Source organism: Empidonax traillii, unplaced genomic scaffold (assembly GCF_003031625.1).
Source record: "Empidonax traillii isolate 1590-97213 ecotype Southwest subspecies unplaced genomic scaffold, ASM303162v1 scaffold992:size1346157, whole genome shotgun sequence".
Lineage (NCBI taxonomy): Eukaryota > Metazoa > Chordata > Aves > Passeriformes > Tyrannidae > Empidonax > Empidonax traillii.
Genome location: NW_020956185.1, coordinates 710170 through 724525, shown reverse-complemented (window position 1 = coordinate 724525; position 14356 = coordinate 710170). Strand labels below are relative to the sequence as shown.

Sequence of the window (14356 nt, the reverse complement as noted above, 5' to 3'; positions counted from 1 at the left end):
ACAGCTCCGTGTCTCTTCCTTTCCAGCACTGGTGTTTGACCCCCCTGAGCCCCAGTGGGATCCCTGGGTGTGTGGTTGTGTTTTGAGAATGAGGACGAGGGTCCTGGGGGTGGCAGCAATGTTGGGGTGGGGAGTGGGTTGCGGAGAAAGGTGTGGGATGGGGTCAGAGGTGGGCAGGGTTGGAGGGGCAGCACTGGGGGGAATTAGGGGAGAGCTGGGAGACTCATTTCCAGCTTCCAAGGGCAGCCAGGTACGGGGGGCTTGGTGGTACTGTTGTGGGGGCCCCAGCAGTGCTGGTGTGAGGCTCTGGGTGATCCCAGCAGGGGGATCCTTGTGGTACAAATGGGAAGGTCCTGGTGGTACTGGTGTGGAGGTCGTGGTCACCCTGGCAGGAGGGTCCCGGTGATCCCATCATGGGGGTCTCATTGTGATCCCAGTGGTACCAGTATGGGAGTCCAGCCTCCCTAACAGGGGCAGTTCTGGTGGTTTTGGTATGGAGGTCCCAGTGATACCAGCCTGGGGGTCCTGGGGGTCTCAGTGATGCCAGCTGGGTAATTCTGATGGTATTGGTGTGGAGATCTCAGTGGTACCAGTGTGGGTTGCCTGGTGATCCCGGTGGCACTGCCAGGAGGGTCCTGGTGATACTGATGGGGGGTTTCCCGGGTCCGAGGTGGGGGGGTGTGTGCTGTTTCCCATTTCCATCCTCCTCGCTGGATGTTGCAAGGGTCCCTGTCTCCGAGGGGCCCCTTCCCACCGCGGAGTGGGATGCGGGATGTCCCGGGAAGGGGGGGGGGTTCCCGTCGGGCGGCGGGGCCGGGCCGGTCGGTCCCTCCCCGGGGCCGGGCTCTTCCTGGGGAAGAGGAAGTGCGGGTGGATCCTCGCCCCGCTCCGCCGCGGGGGGGACAGCAGGGGCGGGTGGGCCCGGAGCGGGGCCGGGGCGGTCCCAGGGCGGGGGGTGCGCTGGCCTTGACTCAGAGGCAGCTGAGCGGGGCGGGGATTGTGGGGAAATAGGAGGTTTGGAAAGTATTTTGCCAGCCTGGTGCTGGGGAGAGCCGCGTGTGACCGGAGCGGGTCGGTTTCCCACGGCCACAGCAAGGCGACACCGCGGTGCCGCCGCCGCCGCCTCCGGGACCCCCGGGGTGACGCCTGGGGTGACTCCCCCCCCCCCCCCCCCCCCCCCCCCCCCCCCCCCCCCCCCCCCCCCCCCCCCCCCCCCCCCCCCCCCCCCCCCCCCCCCCCCCCCCCCCCCCCCCCCCCCCCCCCCCCCCCGCCCTGGTGTTCCCCTCTCCAGCCCTGACCCCCCTGTCTCTCAAACCCCATTCCCGTCCCGTCCCGTTCCCTTCTGTACCGTTCTATCCCATCCCCAGGCGGGTGCCCTGACGCCTCTGCACCCCGGGCCGGATTGGGGGTCTCTGGGGGTCTAGGGGGGCCATGGGGTCCCTGTTTCGCAGCGAGGAGGTTTGCTTGGCCCAGCTCTTCCTCCAGTCCGCCTCTGCCTACAGCTGCATCAGCGAGCTGGGGGAGCGCGGGCTGCTGGAGTTCAGGGATGTAAGTAGGGGTTGGGGGGGTGGGCATGAGGGGGTATCTTTTGGGGTGTCGTGGATGCAGGGGATTGGTCTGGTTGGGTTTGGGTGCCCTGGATTTGGGATAGCTATTTTGGGGTGCTCTGGGAACGGGGACTTGGTCTGGGCGGGTTAGGATGCAGGCTGTTTGGGGTGGGTGGTTTGGGATACTTATGGGTTCAGGAGGGTCGGTTTGGGGTGCTCTGGGAACAGGGAAGTTGGTGAGGCTGGCTTGGGGCGCAGGGAGTTTGGGATGGTGTTTTGCGGTGCCTGTGCTGCCTGTCACCCCGGGATGCCCGACTCCCCATGCCGTGGGGCCATGCCCTGACTGTCCCCCCGCCTCAGCTGAACCCCAAAGTGAGCCCCTTCCAGCGGCGCTTCGTGGGCGAGGTACGGCGCTGTGAGGACATGGAGAAAACCTTCAGTGAGTGCCGCGGGGAGCGCGGGGCTGACTGGGGGAGGCTTCTTAGGGGGATCTCCCCCTTAGCCCTCCACCCTGACCCTGTTTTCCCCCCCTGCCCGCCAGCCTTCCTGCAGCAGGAGCTGCGGGGCGCGGGGCGGGTGCTGGGGCCGTGTCTCGAGAGCCCGCGGGCGCCGCTGGCGCGGGAAGCGCTGCGGGTGCAGGAGCAGTCGGAGCAGCTGGCGCAGGAGCTGCGGGAGGTCAGCCGGAATCGCGCATCCCTGCGCGGGCGCCTGCGGGACCTGCGGCAGTACCTGCATGTGCTGCGGGAGGGACGGCGCTTCACCAGCCTGCCGGTGGGTCGGGGCGGCCCCGCCGGCCGCGGGGGGCTGCTTGGTGCCTCAACTTTTCCCCCTCTCAGACTCATCCCTCTGCTCCTCATCTCTGCAGGCCCCCCTGGGATCTCCGCCACGGCCTCGGGCGCTCTCGGAGCGTGAGCCCATCCTCGACCCCTCCCTGCACCAGCACCTCGAGCGCAAGATCAAGTGAGAGGGGCTGGGGCGCAGGGGGTGGGGAGTGAAGAGGGGCCGTGGGGCAGCAGCGTGGCCAAGGGGCAGCTGGGAAGCTGTGGGATAAGGGTTGGAGATGGCCTGTGGGACAGTGGCGTGGCTGGGGGGCAGCTTGCCCATCCCGACACCCCTGCCGTGTCTCTGCAGCTTCGTGGCTGGCGTCATCCACCCGTGGCGAGTGACCGCCTTTGAGCGGCTGCTGTGGCGTGCCTGCCGCGGGTACCTGGTGGCCTCCTTCGTGGAGATGCCCGAGCCCATGGAGGACCCGGCAACGGTGAGGGGGCACCCGGGGGGGGTAACTGGTAGGGTTTGGGGGGCTGGGACACCCGGGTGACACGGGCTGCGCTGTTCCCAGGGCGAGAGCGTCACCTGGGTCATCTTCCTCATCTCCTACTGGGGCGAGCAGATTGGGCAGAAGATCCGCAAGATCTCGGACTGGTGAGGGGCCGTGTCTGTCTGCACGGAGGTTTATTTAGTAACATCCACTCTGGATCCCCCCACAGGCCTGGGCCGGGAAGCCCTGGCACACTCCGACATGGCGGTGTCCATCTGTCCCAGCTTTCACTGCCAGGTGTATCCGTACCCGGAGAGTGAGGCCAGCCGGGAGGACACCATCACCGGGCTGCACAGCCAGATCCAGGATCTCAGTGTGGTGAGCTGGGCACCGTGGGGGGATGTGGGAGCCACGCTGGGACCCACCTCCCTGACCCAGGTGCCCGCAGGTGCTGGAGGAGACGGAGCAGTACCTGGCACAAGTTCTGGACAAGGTGGCGCTGGCGCTGCCTGCCTGGCGCGTGCAGGTGCAGAAGATGAAGGCCATCTACCTCATCCTCAACCAGTGCAGCTTCGACGTCACTGAGAAGTGCCTCATCGCCGAGGTCTGGTGCCCCGTGCAGGACCTCACCCAAGTGCAGGACGCCCTGCGCCAGGGATCGGTGAGTGGTTCAGTGTCCCTCTGTCCTGGGCAGGCTCCATGTCCCCGTGTCCTTACACTGGGGTTGCTCAGTGTCCTCGTGCCAGAGCTGCTTGGTGTCCCCATGTCCTCGTGCCAGCAGCTGCTTGGTGTTCCCACATCCTCGTGCCAGGGGTTGCCTGGTGCCCTCGTGCCAGAAGTTACTCGATGTTCCCCTGCCCTCGCGCCTGGGTTTCTTGCTACCTCCACGTCCTCGTGCTAGCAGTTGGTTGGTGTCCTCGTGTCCTTGTGCCAGGGGTTGCTCAGTGTCCCCATGTCCTCGTGCCAGAGGTCACTCAGTGTCCTTATGTCCCCTCACCATTGTGGGACATGTGCCAGGAAATGAGGTGCCGGGATCAGGCTCTGGGTGCTGGGCAGGGGGGGTTGCCGTGTGGTGGTGCCATGCAGGGGGGAGTGCCAGGATGAGGCTCCGGGTGCTGTCCCCACAGTACCAGAGTGGCTCCAGCGTGGAGTGCTTCGTGCAGCGTGTCCCCACCTCGGAGAGCCCCCCCACCCTCATCCGCACCAACAAGTTCACCGCCGGCTTCCAGAGCATCGTGGACGCCTACGGGGTGGCCAGTTACCAGGAGGTGAACCCTGGTAAGGCCCCCCCAGACCCCTCCTGCGGCCCTGGGGCTGGGGAGGGCACCCCACGTGATGCAGTCCCTGTGTCCCACAGCGCCCTACGCCATCATCACCTTCCCCTTCATCTTTGCCATCATGTTTGGGGACGTGGGGCATGGGCTGCTCATGTTCCTCTTCGCGCTCTGGATGGTGCTGTACGAGGACAGCCCCCGCCTGCGGCAGGGCACCAACGAGGTAGGGGCAGGACAGAAGGGTGCGATGGGGTTGGAAGTCAGGGACGGGTTGGGGGGCGTGGAATGGGGTTGGAGGTGTGGGATGGCCTTGGAAGCATGGGGTGGTGGTGTGGGGGAGGGGGATGGCATGGGGTAGGGGAGGTGAGGGACATGGGAACCTTATTTGCCCCCACCAGATCTGGCTGACATTCTTTGAGGGGCGTTACCTCATTCTGCTCATGGGAGCCTTCTCCATCTACACTGGCTTCATCTACAACGAGTGCTTCAGCAAAGCCACCGTCATCTTCCCCTCTGCCTGGAGTGTGGCCACCATGGCCAACCACTCCTCCTGGAGGTGGGATCCCACCCCTGTGCCCTCTGCTTGGGTCCCTCGGTCCCTGTCAGTGCTGACATGCCTTGCTCTGCCCCCAGCTCTGCCTACCTCGCCACCCACCCCTCCCTCACATTGGACCCCAATGTCACCGGTGTCTTCCGAGGGCCGTATCCATTTGGGATTGACCCGGTGAGTGTCCCGTGGCGGGGACAACAAGGTGGGACCCTCTTTGAGGTGGCACAGAGTCTCACCCACCTTGTCCACAACAGATCTGGAGCTTGGCCACCAACCACCTCAACTTCCTCAACTCCTTCAAGATGAAGATGTCAGTGGTGCTGGGCATTGTGCACATGGGCTTTGGTGTCGTGTTGGGGGTCTTCAACCACCTGTGAGTCCTTGGGCTGCTCCCAGTGGCTCTTGTTGTGCCAAGGGGACCAGGATTGAACTCACCTGGGTGGGATGGAGTGGGTGACTTTGGTCCTATACTCCTACACCTTTAGTGGGTGCCGAGGACATGCGAGGGGGAGGAGGGAAAGGCTGAGCGTGGCTGATTTTCCCCCGCCCAGGCACTTCAAGCAGCGGCACCGGCTGGTCCTGGAGTTCCTCCCGGAGATAATTTTCCTCCTGGCTCTTTTTGGCTACCTGGTCTTCCTCATCTTCTACAAGTGGATCAAGTTCAGCGCTGCCAACTCCCTGGTGGCCCCCAGCATCCTCATCCACTTCATCGACATGTTCCTCTTCACCTCCAATGCTGAGAACCTCCCGCTCTACCAGGGGCAGGTACCACCCCCCTGCCATGGGGACCACCCAGGGTGGGAGAGCTGGGAACCCTGGTGTTGTGAGTGGGGCCGTTCTCAGCTCAGGTAGCCCGTAGGGGACCCCAGAATGATGTCCCCGTGCCACAGGTGCCGGTGCAGACGGTGCTGGTGGTGCTGGCGCTGGCGTCGGTGCCCGTCCTGCTCCTGGGGACACCACTGTACCTGTGGTGCCGACGGCGCTCCCCGACTGTGGTAAGGCTGTAAGGGGGGCTGTGGGTGGCTCAGCGGGGAGGTGCAGGGGGGGCACGTCTCACGGCCTGCCGGTGCTGTCCCGGTGCAGCCAGTGGCTACAGGAGAGCAGGAACCACTGCTGGACGGGCAGGAGGCCGGGAACTCTGTTAACGCCACCAAGGAGGACGTGGAGAGCGGGGGGCACAGCCCAGATGCCAAGGTAAGGGGCACCCAGGGTGAACTCAGGTGGTGGGAGTAGGGGTGTCTGTGACCCCTGCTCATGTCCTGTGTCCTCTCCTTCTCTGCAGCACTTGGACTTCTCCGAAATCTTCATGCACCAGGCAATCCACACCATCGAGTACTGCCTGGGCTGCGTCTCCAACACCGCGTCCTACCTGCGGCTCTGGGCGCTCAGCCTGGCACACGCCCGTGAGTGCCCTTGGCCCCCTGTGTCCCCCACCGGAGCTGGGCAGACCCTCACCCCCTCTGCCTGCCCCTGTCCCTCCCATTCCCAGAGCTCTCGGAGGTCCTGTGGACCATGGTGATGCGGAACGGCTTTGTGGGGCTGAGCTACGTGGGCGGGGTGGTGCTGGTGCCCGTGTTCGCCGCCTTCGCCGTGCTGACCGTGGCCATCCTGCTGGTGATGGAGGGGCTCTCCGCCTTCCTGCATGCCCTGCGCCTACACTGGTGAGTCCCCAAAGCTCGTGGGGTCTAGGGGGTGGGAGGGTGATGGACCCCTACAAACCACCCCTCACCCCCCCGCCTCTCCTTGCCAGGGTGGAGTTCCAGAATAAGTTCTATGTGGGTGCCGGGTACAAGCTGTGCCCCTTCGCCTTCGCGCCAGACACCTGGGAGTAGCCGTGCTGAGGGAATGCCAGCTTGGAACATCAGTGGCAGCTCAAATTCCCCCCTGCTGGGCCCCCTGGAGCTGAGGGGCAGCTGGGTCTGGCTGCAGCATCCCCCTATCCCCTCCTCGGCGGTGAATAAAGCTGCCCCCATGGCTTCCCCCCAGCTCTGTGTTGCCATCCCTTGGGTCAGGGGTCCCGGGGGGATTTGGGGGTGCTCCCCATCACTGCTGCCCATAGCCAAAGGTGGGGCCTGCGGTGGTGCCGTAGGTGCTGAGCGGGGGGAAGGCAGGCAGGGGGTAGGGCAGGGTGCGGGGTTTGGCCCCCGTGTAGACACTGGGGGGGCAGGTCAGGGGCTGGAAGGGAGGTGCAGGGAGCTCAGGGAAACTGGGGGGTGCCGCTGGTTGTTGGGCGGCAGCAACCAGCACCCCACGGCTGCGAGGGGCCCCTGGGGAGGAGAGAGGCAGCAGCAGGGGCTCTGCCCCCCCCGCAGCCCCCCTACCTTTCTCCTGCTTCTCGGGGTGGGGGGGCAGTGGGGTGGCCCGGGCGCGGGTTGTTGCTCCCAGCAGGGACCCTGCCGGCACCCCGCACCTGCAAGGGAGATGGGGGGTCAGGGGAGGTGGTGTGACCCCCTCACTGCTGTATGGGGGCAGCGCCCAGGGGTCCCTTACCACGGCTCGGGGTCGCCGTCCCGAAATCCCTTGGCGAAGGGGTTGCTGGCGATCTTCAGCTGGGTGATCTGTGGCAGGGAGCGGGGTCAGGGGATCCCTGGGAGGGTGCTCCGGTGTCCTCCCACCCCCTGTGCTCACCCGGTGGTTCTGATAGGCCGTCACTGCCATGAACTGGGTCTCGGGGAAGCTGAAGGACTTGAAGTTCTGGTGGGCGAAGTGCTCACTGTCGCGCCGCGGGTCCACGAGGACGACATGGAATCGGGGCTGGTAGCGGTGCATGGAGTTGAGGATGATCTGGGGGGTGGGAAGGGGGAAGGTGGCAGGAGACACCCCCCACCCCCTGATGCAGGGGTGCATCGTGTCCCCCCTCCCCATCACCTGCCCCACAGCGGGGCCCTCACGTGGCCATTGTCGTCCAGGAGGTTGTTGGTCAGCTTGAGCTTGTCGAAGGAGACGATCTGCCGCATCCACTGGGCGCCCTTGGCGGGGGAGTCGGGATGGAAGTGGACGCGTCCGGGAGCTGCCGGCTCGGCCCGGCCCGCTGCCAGCCAGGAGGAGCTGTGGAAGGCATATCTGCAGGGCGGGGTGGGGCTCAGCACACCCAGATCCAACCCTCTGCCCCCACAACCCCATCTCCACCTGTATCTCTTGTCGTCCAGTGGGATGAAATCCATGAGCAAGACGTAGTCAGCCAGCGGATCCAACCCCGACAGCTTCACCTGGAAGGTGGGAAACATCCTCCTGCACAGAGAGGGGGGGTGGGAAGGGTGTGCCCCCACCCCGGCAGCCCCCCGTGCCCCTCAGGTACCAACCTGCCCGCTTTGGTGACAATCATCTCGGTGCCCAGGCGGTTGAACTCCTCCCAGAGGCTGCCCATCTCCAGCCGTGCCGCGGCGTGGCACACGCGCTGGTTCTTGCCGCTGGCCCCTGGCCCTTCGCTGGCCCACCCGAGACCAGGGGCACACGAGGGTCCCTCACCTGCAACCCCCAAGAATGCTGCAGAGGGATGAGGGGGTGTTTGGTCTGCAGGAGCAGACCTGGTGTGTGGACACATCACACCCTCCCTCTGTGGAGGGATGGGAGGATTGGGATGGGGTTTATCCCCCTCCCCATTGCACTCCCGCTCTTTTGGGACTGGGTGACCCCCCACACCTTATAACATTGTGGGACCCCACCACAGGACCCCACCAGTGTGACCCGGGAGCATTACCGCAGGTGAGTTTTACCTGTCATGGGTGCAGCAGGAGGGTAGGAGGTGTCCGTGGCTCTGTCTCCAGGCATGGTGGCAGTGGGGACCACACTGAAGCCCCGTTCAAGTGCAGCGCTGGCTCTGGACTGTCCCCCGCAGCCTGCCAAGGGTTTTATGCCCCAGCTTCAGGGTGGAGAGGCGGGGGCTGGAGCTGAGGTGGTCCTCAGAGGCTGGAGCACGGCCCCCTTCCCTGACCTGCCTTGCTGCGATGATGACGGACAGGAGGTGAGCGGTGGCACTTCTGGGACCACCACTGGTCCCCAGTCGGGGCTTAGGGCACCCTGGGCTGTGGAGAGACATCTGTCTTGGGGTCTCCATGTCCCCTTTTATCACAGATCTGAGCAGGGGAGATGGGGGCTGCTCCAACCCCCTCCCCCGGGCAAAGCCCCTCTCTGCACGTGGCTGTCACCACCTGATATTAAAAATCACGGTGAGGTGTTGAGGCATTGGCTGCTCTGGCAAAGCCTCTGTGGGGTGGGGGGAGGACCAGACTGCTCCCTCCCCCTAAACCCATCCCATCCCAGTGTGGGTCCTGTCTCTGCCCTGGTACCTGGGACCCCCGTGCCCCCCATCGCTGTGTTCAATACTGACCTGACAGTGGGAGATGGATGGGGATGAGCCGGTGCCGCGGGGCTGAGGGATATTTGCAGGGAGGTGACAGACACCAGGGCAGGGGGCTACAGTGGGAAAGCAGGGGGCTACTCCAGAGCCCCCCACTTCCCTACGAACTGTGTCACTGCATGCCACAGTGCGTATTCCGGCGGGATGAGGGGTGCTCAAGCTCTGGGGAAGAGTCTACACAATAAGGAGATGTCCTCATAGGGATGCTGGTGTTTCTTTCTGCCCACTGGTGCCCCGGTGATGGTGGCACTGGACTGAAATCCCTCCCTGCTTTGCACGTCTCCAAGCTGGGTCTCAGTCTTCCCTTCTGCCTTGGGGTCAGCACTGAAATCCTTCCCATGCCCGTCGTAACACGGGGGTTAATCCTGTGTCCCCCGTACGTACGTGGGCAGCACTGGATTTTGGAAGCAGGGCTGATGCAAACCAGGCAGGAACCATCTCCCCAAGCCCCCCTCCATCCGCCACACCCGCACACGTGTCCCGTGGAGCCGGCTCGGCCCCATCCATCTCCCGCTGTCAGCTGGGCCGTGGCCGCGGGGCCTGTATTGAGTGGGGAGATGAGGAGGTGCGAGAGGCAGAGCTGACAGCGGGGAGGAGGATGGAGGGGGCTCAGCCCCGGGCAGGAATGGACCTGGCAGAGCTCCATCCACAGCTCCTGGATTTCCTGGGTGGAACTGGATGAGCTTTAAGGTCCCCGCCAACCCAAGCCGTTCCAGGATTCTCTGGTCAGGGTAGGTGACTGCAGGTGGATCTCCTGGACCCCTGCTGAAGCGCGCGATACAAAATGGCTTTTCAAAATGAGCTTCTTGATCCAAAGTGGGCAGGTGGAAACCAGAAAACCTTCAGAAGAGGGAAGAAGCTGACTCTTTCCAATGGGGAATAATTGCCCCAGACAGCAGGACAGGCTGGAGAGCAGCTGTGGAGGCCACAGAGATGGAGATGAGCCATCAGTGCATCCTGGGTGCAAGGACACCCACCAGCAGCTGGAGAAGAGCACTGGCAGCTGGTCAAATGACTTTTTGCAATGAACCTCTGACTCACAGGTAGAATGAGGAAGTAAAAGCTGCTTTGGGAGGGTGAGGGGAGAAGGGGAATTGACCTGAGCAAACGGTCGTCTCACAAGGAATATCAACCAGTCAGCACAGCTGGTGGGAAAAGGGAAGTGAGAAGGGAGGAAGAAGTAACACTCATTTATCAACCAGACATTTCTCAACATAGTTTTGGGTCAGAGTTGGCTCTTTATTTATTTTACCTATTTCTTTTTTTTTTTTTTTTTTCTTTTAAACCCTGAATAAAAAAAGAGGAAGGAAATTTCAGCAGGTAAAGTTATACCCTGGAAGTGTTTTCAAGGCCACATGTGGATAGAGCTTGGAGCAACCTGGGCTAGTGGAAGGTGTCCTTGCCCATGGCGAGTGTTTGGAACAAGATGAGTTTCAAGGTCCCTCCTAACCCAAACTGTTCCAGGATCTAGGATCTGCTCTAGGGAATATGTAGTACAAAAGAAAATTGATAATTGCAAAGATAAAGCAATAATTTCCTTAAGTATGTCCATTACTAAGAGTTAGTTTTTTTCCCCTCCCATATATAATAACTAAGATATATATTATACAACTACAATTGTATAATTAAATGATAATATAGAATTAGAGAAGAATTTTAAAAAAAAACTTTCAAGTTCAAGTCTTTAGCAAAAGTCCTTGATTTTGTGTTTCACTCCTCCCAGTCATGTGCACGTAAGCAGCATTGCTCAGGCTCCGCAGGCATCAGTTCTCTTGTGCTGTGGGGATTCCGTCCCTAAAATCCCAGAGAAACCTTGGGATGGATCCCAGGGCCCTTGGAGAAGGCTCTTTCTGTTTTCAGGTGCCTCAGAGACCCTTTGGTGATTGGTCTCCTGAGGATGGTGCAAAACTTAAATCTTCCGGCCACATTAGAGGGTGGAACAGGGAAAACTTCCTGGTTTCAGCAAGACCAAGGGATGGAGCCTGTGGACTCCAGCTCAAGGACCTGTGAGTATCTTGGCTTGAGCTGTCATTATCCAGAGAGGGTGGAATTTTAAGTGGTTTTGAAACAGTTTTTCACTGGATGGGGAAAGTCATCCCTCCCAAGTTCCTGCAGAAGCAGGAACCTCTTAGTGAAGCTTTTTATGGGATATAAAAAAATAACCCCAAGTTATTAAGGTCCTTCCTGAAGGCAAAACACGTACTCCAGTACATCTGAGTCTTAATTTTTTAACTCAAATTTTGGATGAATGTTCCTGATATCAGCACCCCCGGGAGGCACAAGCAAGACACCGTGCAAGTATAAATTGGATTAGAGGGAGGTGTTTTTTCCTTTAAGCAGCACATGGATGAAATTGCAATCAGGAATGCTGGTCTTGTTTTACTTGATCCAAATTGATTGGAAATCACTTCAACAGGTCTGTTGCCAATTCAATGCAGCATTAATTAACGTAGCAAATGAAGGCATGATGCTATTGTATTTTTTTACCTCCACATAGGAACATTCCCCCCCACAGAGACAACGTCATCCATTTCAGGGATGGGGCATCCAAAACTTCTCTGGCCCTGGCACAGGTTACCCAGAGAAGCTGTGGCTGCCCCATCCCTGGAAGTGTCCAAGGCCAGGCTGAACAGGGCTTGGAGCAACCTGGGCTAGGGGAAGGTGTCCCTGCCCATCCAGGAACTGGATGATCCATAAGGTCCCTTCCTACCCAAACCATTCCAGGATTCCATATGTTGTATTCAGATGCACTTGGTTTGTCTGATGGCTCCAGAACTCCCCCATGGGCTTATCTCCTCCTTGCATCCCCCCATCCAGGCGAGGCTGATTTTCCATCCCAGCTGCTGTTTACTCATAATTCCTGCTTCCAGGTTTCAGGAGTGGAGTCATCTCAGCCTGGGACTCATCCTCTCTCCTTTTAGGCTTTGAAGAAGTCACCATAGGTTCCACTTATGGAGACAATGATATGTTTGGGGGTTTTGAGTCATCTGATTTATTTCAGGCATTTTTGTTTCGAAAAATGGCGTGGATTTCCCCTCGCTGCGTGGTGGTGAAAGGTTGTCAGGGTGACACAGCCACATGAGAAATGGGGGACTTATTCAGAGCACACAAACTCCAGGCACAGGCTGAAGAGTCAGTTTGAGCCTAAAGGACTTAAATTCAGTTGGTAATTATCACCAGAAAAATGTAAAAATAATTTGCAGCAGGGGAATTCTGTAAGAATTTTTCCCTTCATCCCCATTAGCAGTTGTAACACTTCTCCAAATCCTGGTCTCTCTCCCAGTCCCTGAACCTCAGTTTCTTACATCAATTCTTTTTAATTCCCTGTGGTGCCAAGAGATTAATTATATATTCCAAGACATAAATGTGCATATATATAATTATATATATTTTTAGAAAAAAATTCTTATATAGTTCAGGTTATATATCTATTTCCTATATATATATATATATATATATAAATAATATATTACATTATTTTAATATGAAATGTATACTTATAAAATTATATGAAGTTTTTGTGTATAGATGTATATACATACACACACACACACATATATATATAAAAAGAAAGAAGTAGGAAATAAATCCTCCTGGTTCTATTTAGCTTCCTGAAGATCATTGAGTTTATTTAACTAATTGTGTTAATTTGTCAGTGCAGGCCTCTTCCTTCAGGAGCTGCTTTCAAAGCATCCATTCACGAAATAAATTTCCTCCTCCAGAGATGGTCAGTGACAAACCCCTTGGTCTTTCCATGAATGAAGATTATAAACAGGTTTTTTTGCTCAAGTACTGATTCTCTTCGTGGGGGGTAAATAAGTCCCACTTGCCACACTGATACTGGGAAAAATTTGGATGAGGCACTAGCACATGTTTTGCCCAGAGAAGCTGTGGCTGCCCCATCCCTTGGAAGTGTCCAAGGCCAGGTTGGGTTGGATGATCTTGGTCAGTCCTCAGGTGGCTCACTGAAAGGTCCTCTACTGCCTTTCCCAAAGATCTTACGGAATTTGAGTAGGAAAACAAGTGCCACAATGGAGAACCTCACCCCAGGAGGACAAGAATGAGTATTCCTTTAGTTATTCAGCAGAGCACGGACCAACCACCCACCTCTCAGCAGGGGGGGGGAAAAAAAAAACCCTAATCCATACTTTTTAATTGAATTTATTTCTCTTCCATGTCTCAGAGTCTTCAGACAAAAGCAAAGTTTGTTTTGTTGAGTAAGAAAAAGCGAGGCTGAACTTTAGTTAACAAAGAAATTGAGGCCGGTTCTCGGATGGCAGCAGATGTCGCATCCAGGCAGGCGGATGCTGCCTCCAGGGGAGGACTCAGCCCCAAAACCGCTCGATTTTTCATTAGTTGTGACATCTCCTGTGGCCTGGCCACCACTTCGCCCCCGGTGTCTCCACGTGGGTGATGAAAGGAAGCTCTTAAAGCCTCGTTAACAACACCAGGAGACCAGACACGTCTCTCCTGGGACACCTGAAGCGGGATGTCGGGTTCTGGGGGTGAAACTCAACCCTTCGGCCAAGGCTCATCCAATAATGATGATTTTTAGGTTTGGATCCCTCTGTCAGGAGCCAGCAGTGCTTACTCTTGGTTTACTCTCTGGTGTAACTCTGTCAAGGCATGATTAATGTTATCCAGGAGAAAAAAATCAATGTTTATTTATTCTATCTGTCACAGGGTGGGATTTCAGGAGCTGCTGATCTCTCCCTGGAGAGTGGCAAGATGGAGCCTGAATTTATCTTTTATCTCCAAATGAAGCATCTCATCTGAGGCAAAGTGAGGTGAGACAAATCCCAGCTCTTATTCCTACGCCAGGAAAAAATGCACTATGCAAAGTCATGTTCTGCAGTGCTTTCACCTAGAAAAGATCTTCCTGGGACATGGGGAAGAGGTATTTATCCTTCGAGTGCTCAGACTGGACTGGGAGCAGTCAAAAGATGAGGAATAATTTCATTTTTTTTCAGCAGTTATCGGGAAAGTCATGGACTTCCATGTATGAATGGCTGGAGGGGAACTAGGAGGAAGCAATTTATTTATGATTTATTCTGGTATGGTATTTCCCTCCTTAATGCCTTAAAAATCCGCCTGCTTCCAAATATGTTGGCTGAATGGGAATACCGGTGTCAAGAACTTGAGGTTTTCCTCTTTCAAAGAGAATTTACCTTTTATTGACTGAAAGTTTTATAACTGACTGACAAAAATTGATGTTCTTAATATCATCGATGGATTTAATTTTTCAATTTGAAAGACACGAAGCAGCTGAACTGGACATATAAAATATTCAGCATGGTTGGAGATAATGAGACATTTGTGCACGAGTATATTCTCCTGGGCTTCACAAGCCAAGCAGAGCTGCAGGTG

The 14356-nt window shown here is 57.9% G+C and overlaps 2 protein-coding genes across 2 annotated transcripts; one reads left to right on the top strand and one right to left on the bottom strand.

Moving 5' to 3' along the window:
* Window positions 1–1267: 1267 nt before the first annotated feature.
* Window positions 1268–6613, top strand: TCIRG1 (T cell immune regulator 1, ATPase H+ transporting V0 subunit a3). Its single transcript, XM_027903722.1, has 19 exons — window positions 1268–1548; window positions 1908–1986; window positions 2089–2318; window positions 2413–2507; window positions 2679–2805; window positions 2887–2969; window positions 3090–3183; window positions 3254–3466; window positions 3933–4083; window positions 4163–4302; window positions 4478–4635; window positions 4713–4803; window positions 4884–5002; window positions 5181–5394; window positions 5520–5624; window positions 5713–5823; window positions 5912–6032; window positions 6119–6290; window positions 6380–6613. Exons 1-19 carry the CDS (start codon window positions 1432–1434, stop codon window positions 6459–6461), a joined length of 2502 nt encoding a protein of 833 aa, XP_027759523.1. The 5' UTR covers window positions 1268–1431; the 3' UTR covers window positions 6462–6613.
* Window positions 6614–6672: 59 nt separating this feature from the next.
* On the bottom strand, window positions 6673–8400 carry TBX10 (T-box 10). The gene is made up of 7 exons (XM_027903793.1): window positions 8346–8400; window positions 7932–8097; window positions 7759–7860; window positions 7521–7692; window positions 7258–7413; window positions 7120–7187; window positions 6673–6784 (listed from the first exon to the last, which is right to left on the bottom strand). Exons 1-7 carry the CDS (start codon window positions 8398–8400, stop codon window positions 6673–6675), a joined length of 831 nt encoding a protein of 276 aa, XP_027759594.1.
* Between the last annotated feature and the right edge of the window lie 5956 nt (window positions 8401–14356).

Excerpts from the sequence above, each read along its gene's own strand:
- TCIRG1 (XM_027903722.1), top strand. The coding sequence starts at position 1,432 with ATGGGGTCCCTGTTTCGCAGCGAGGAGGTTTGCTTGGCCCAGCTCTTC. Across the intron at positions 3,467-3,932 it reads ACGCCCTGCGCCAGGGATCG|TACCAGAGTGGCTCCAGCGT; the intron begins GTGAGTGGTTCA and ends CTGTCCCCACAG. Across the intron at positions 5,395-5,519 it reads TCCCGCTCTACCAGGGGCAG|GTGCCGGTGCAGACGGTGCT; the intron begins GTACCACCCCCC and ends CCCGTGCCACAG.
- TBX10 (XM_027903793.1), bottom strand. The coding sequence starts at position 8,400 with ATGCCTGGAGACAGAGCCACGGACACCTCCTACCCTCCTGCTGCACCC. Across the intron at positions 7,188-7,257 it reads CGGCCTATCAGAACCACCGG|ATCACCCAGCTGAAGATCGC; the intron begins GTGAGCACAGGG and ends TCCCTGCCACAG. Across the intron at positions 6,785-7,119 it reads GACGGCGACCCCGAGCCGTG|TGTCTACACGGGGGCCAAAC; the intron begins GTAAGGGACCCC and ends CTGCCCCCCCAG.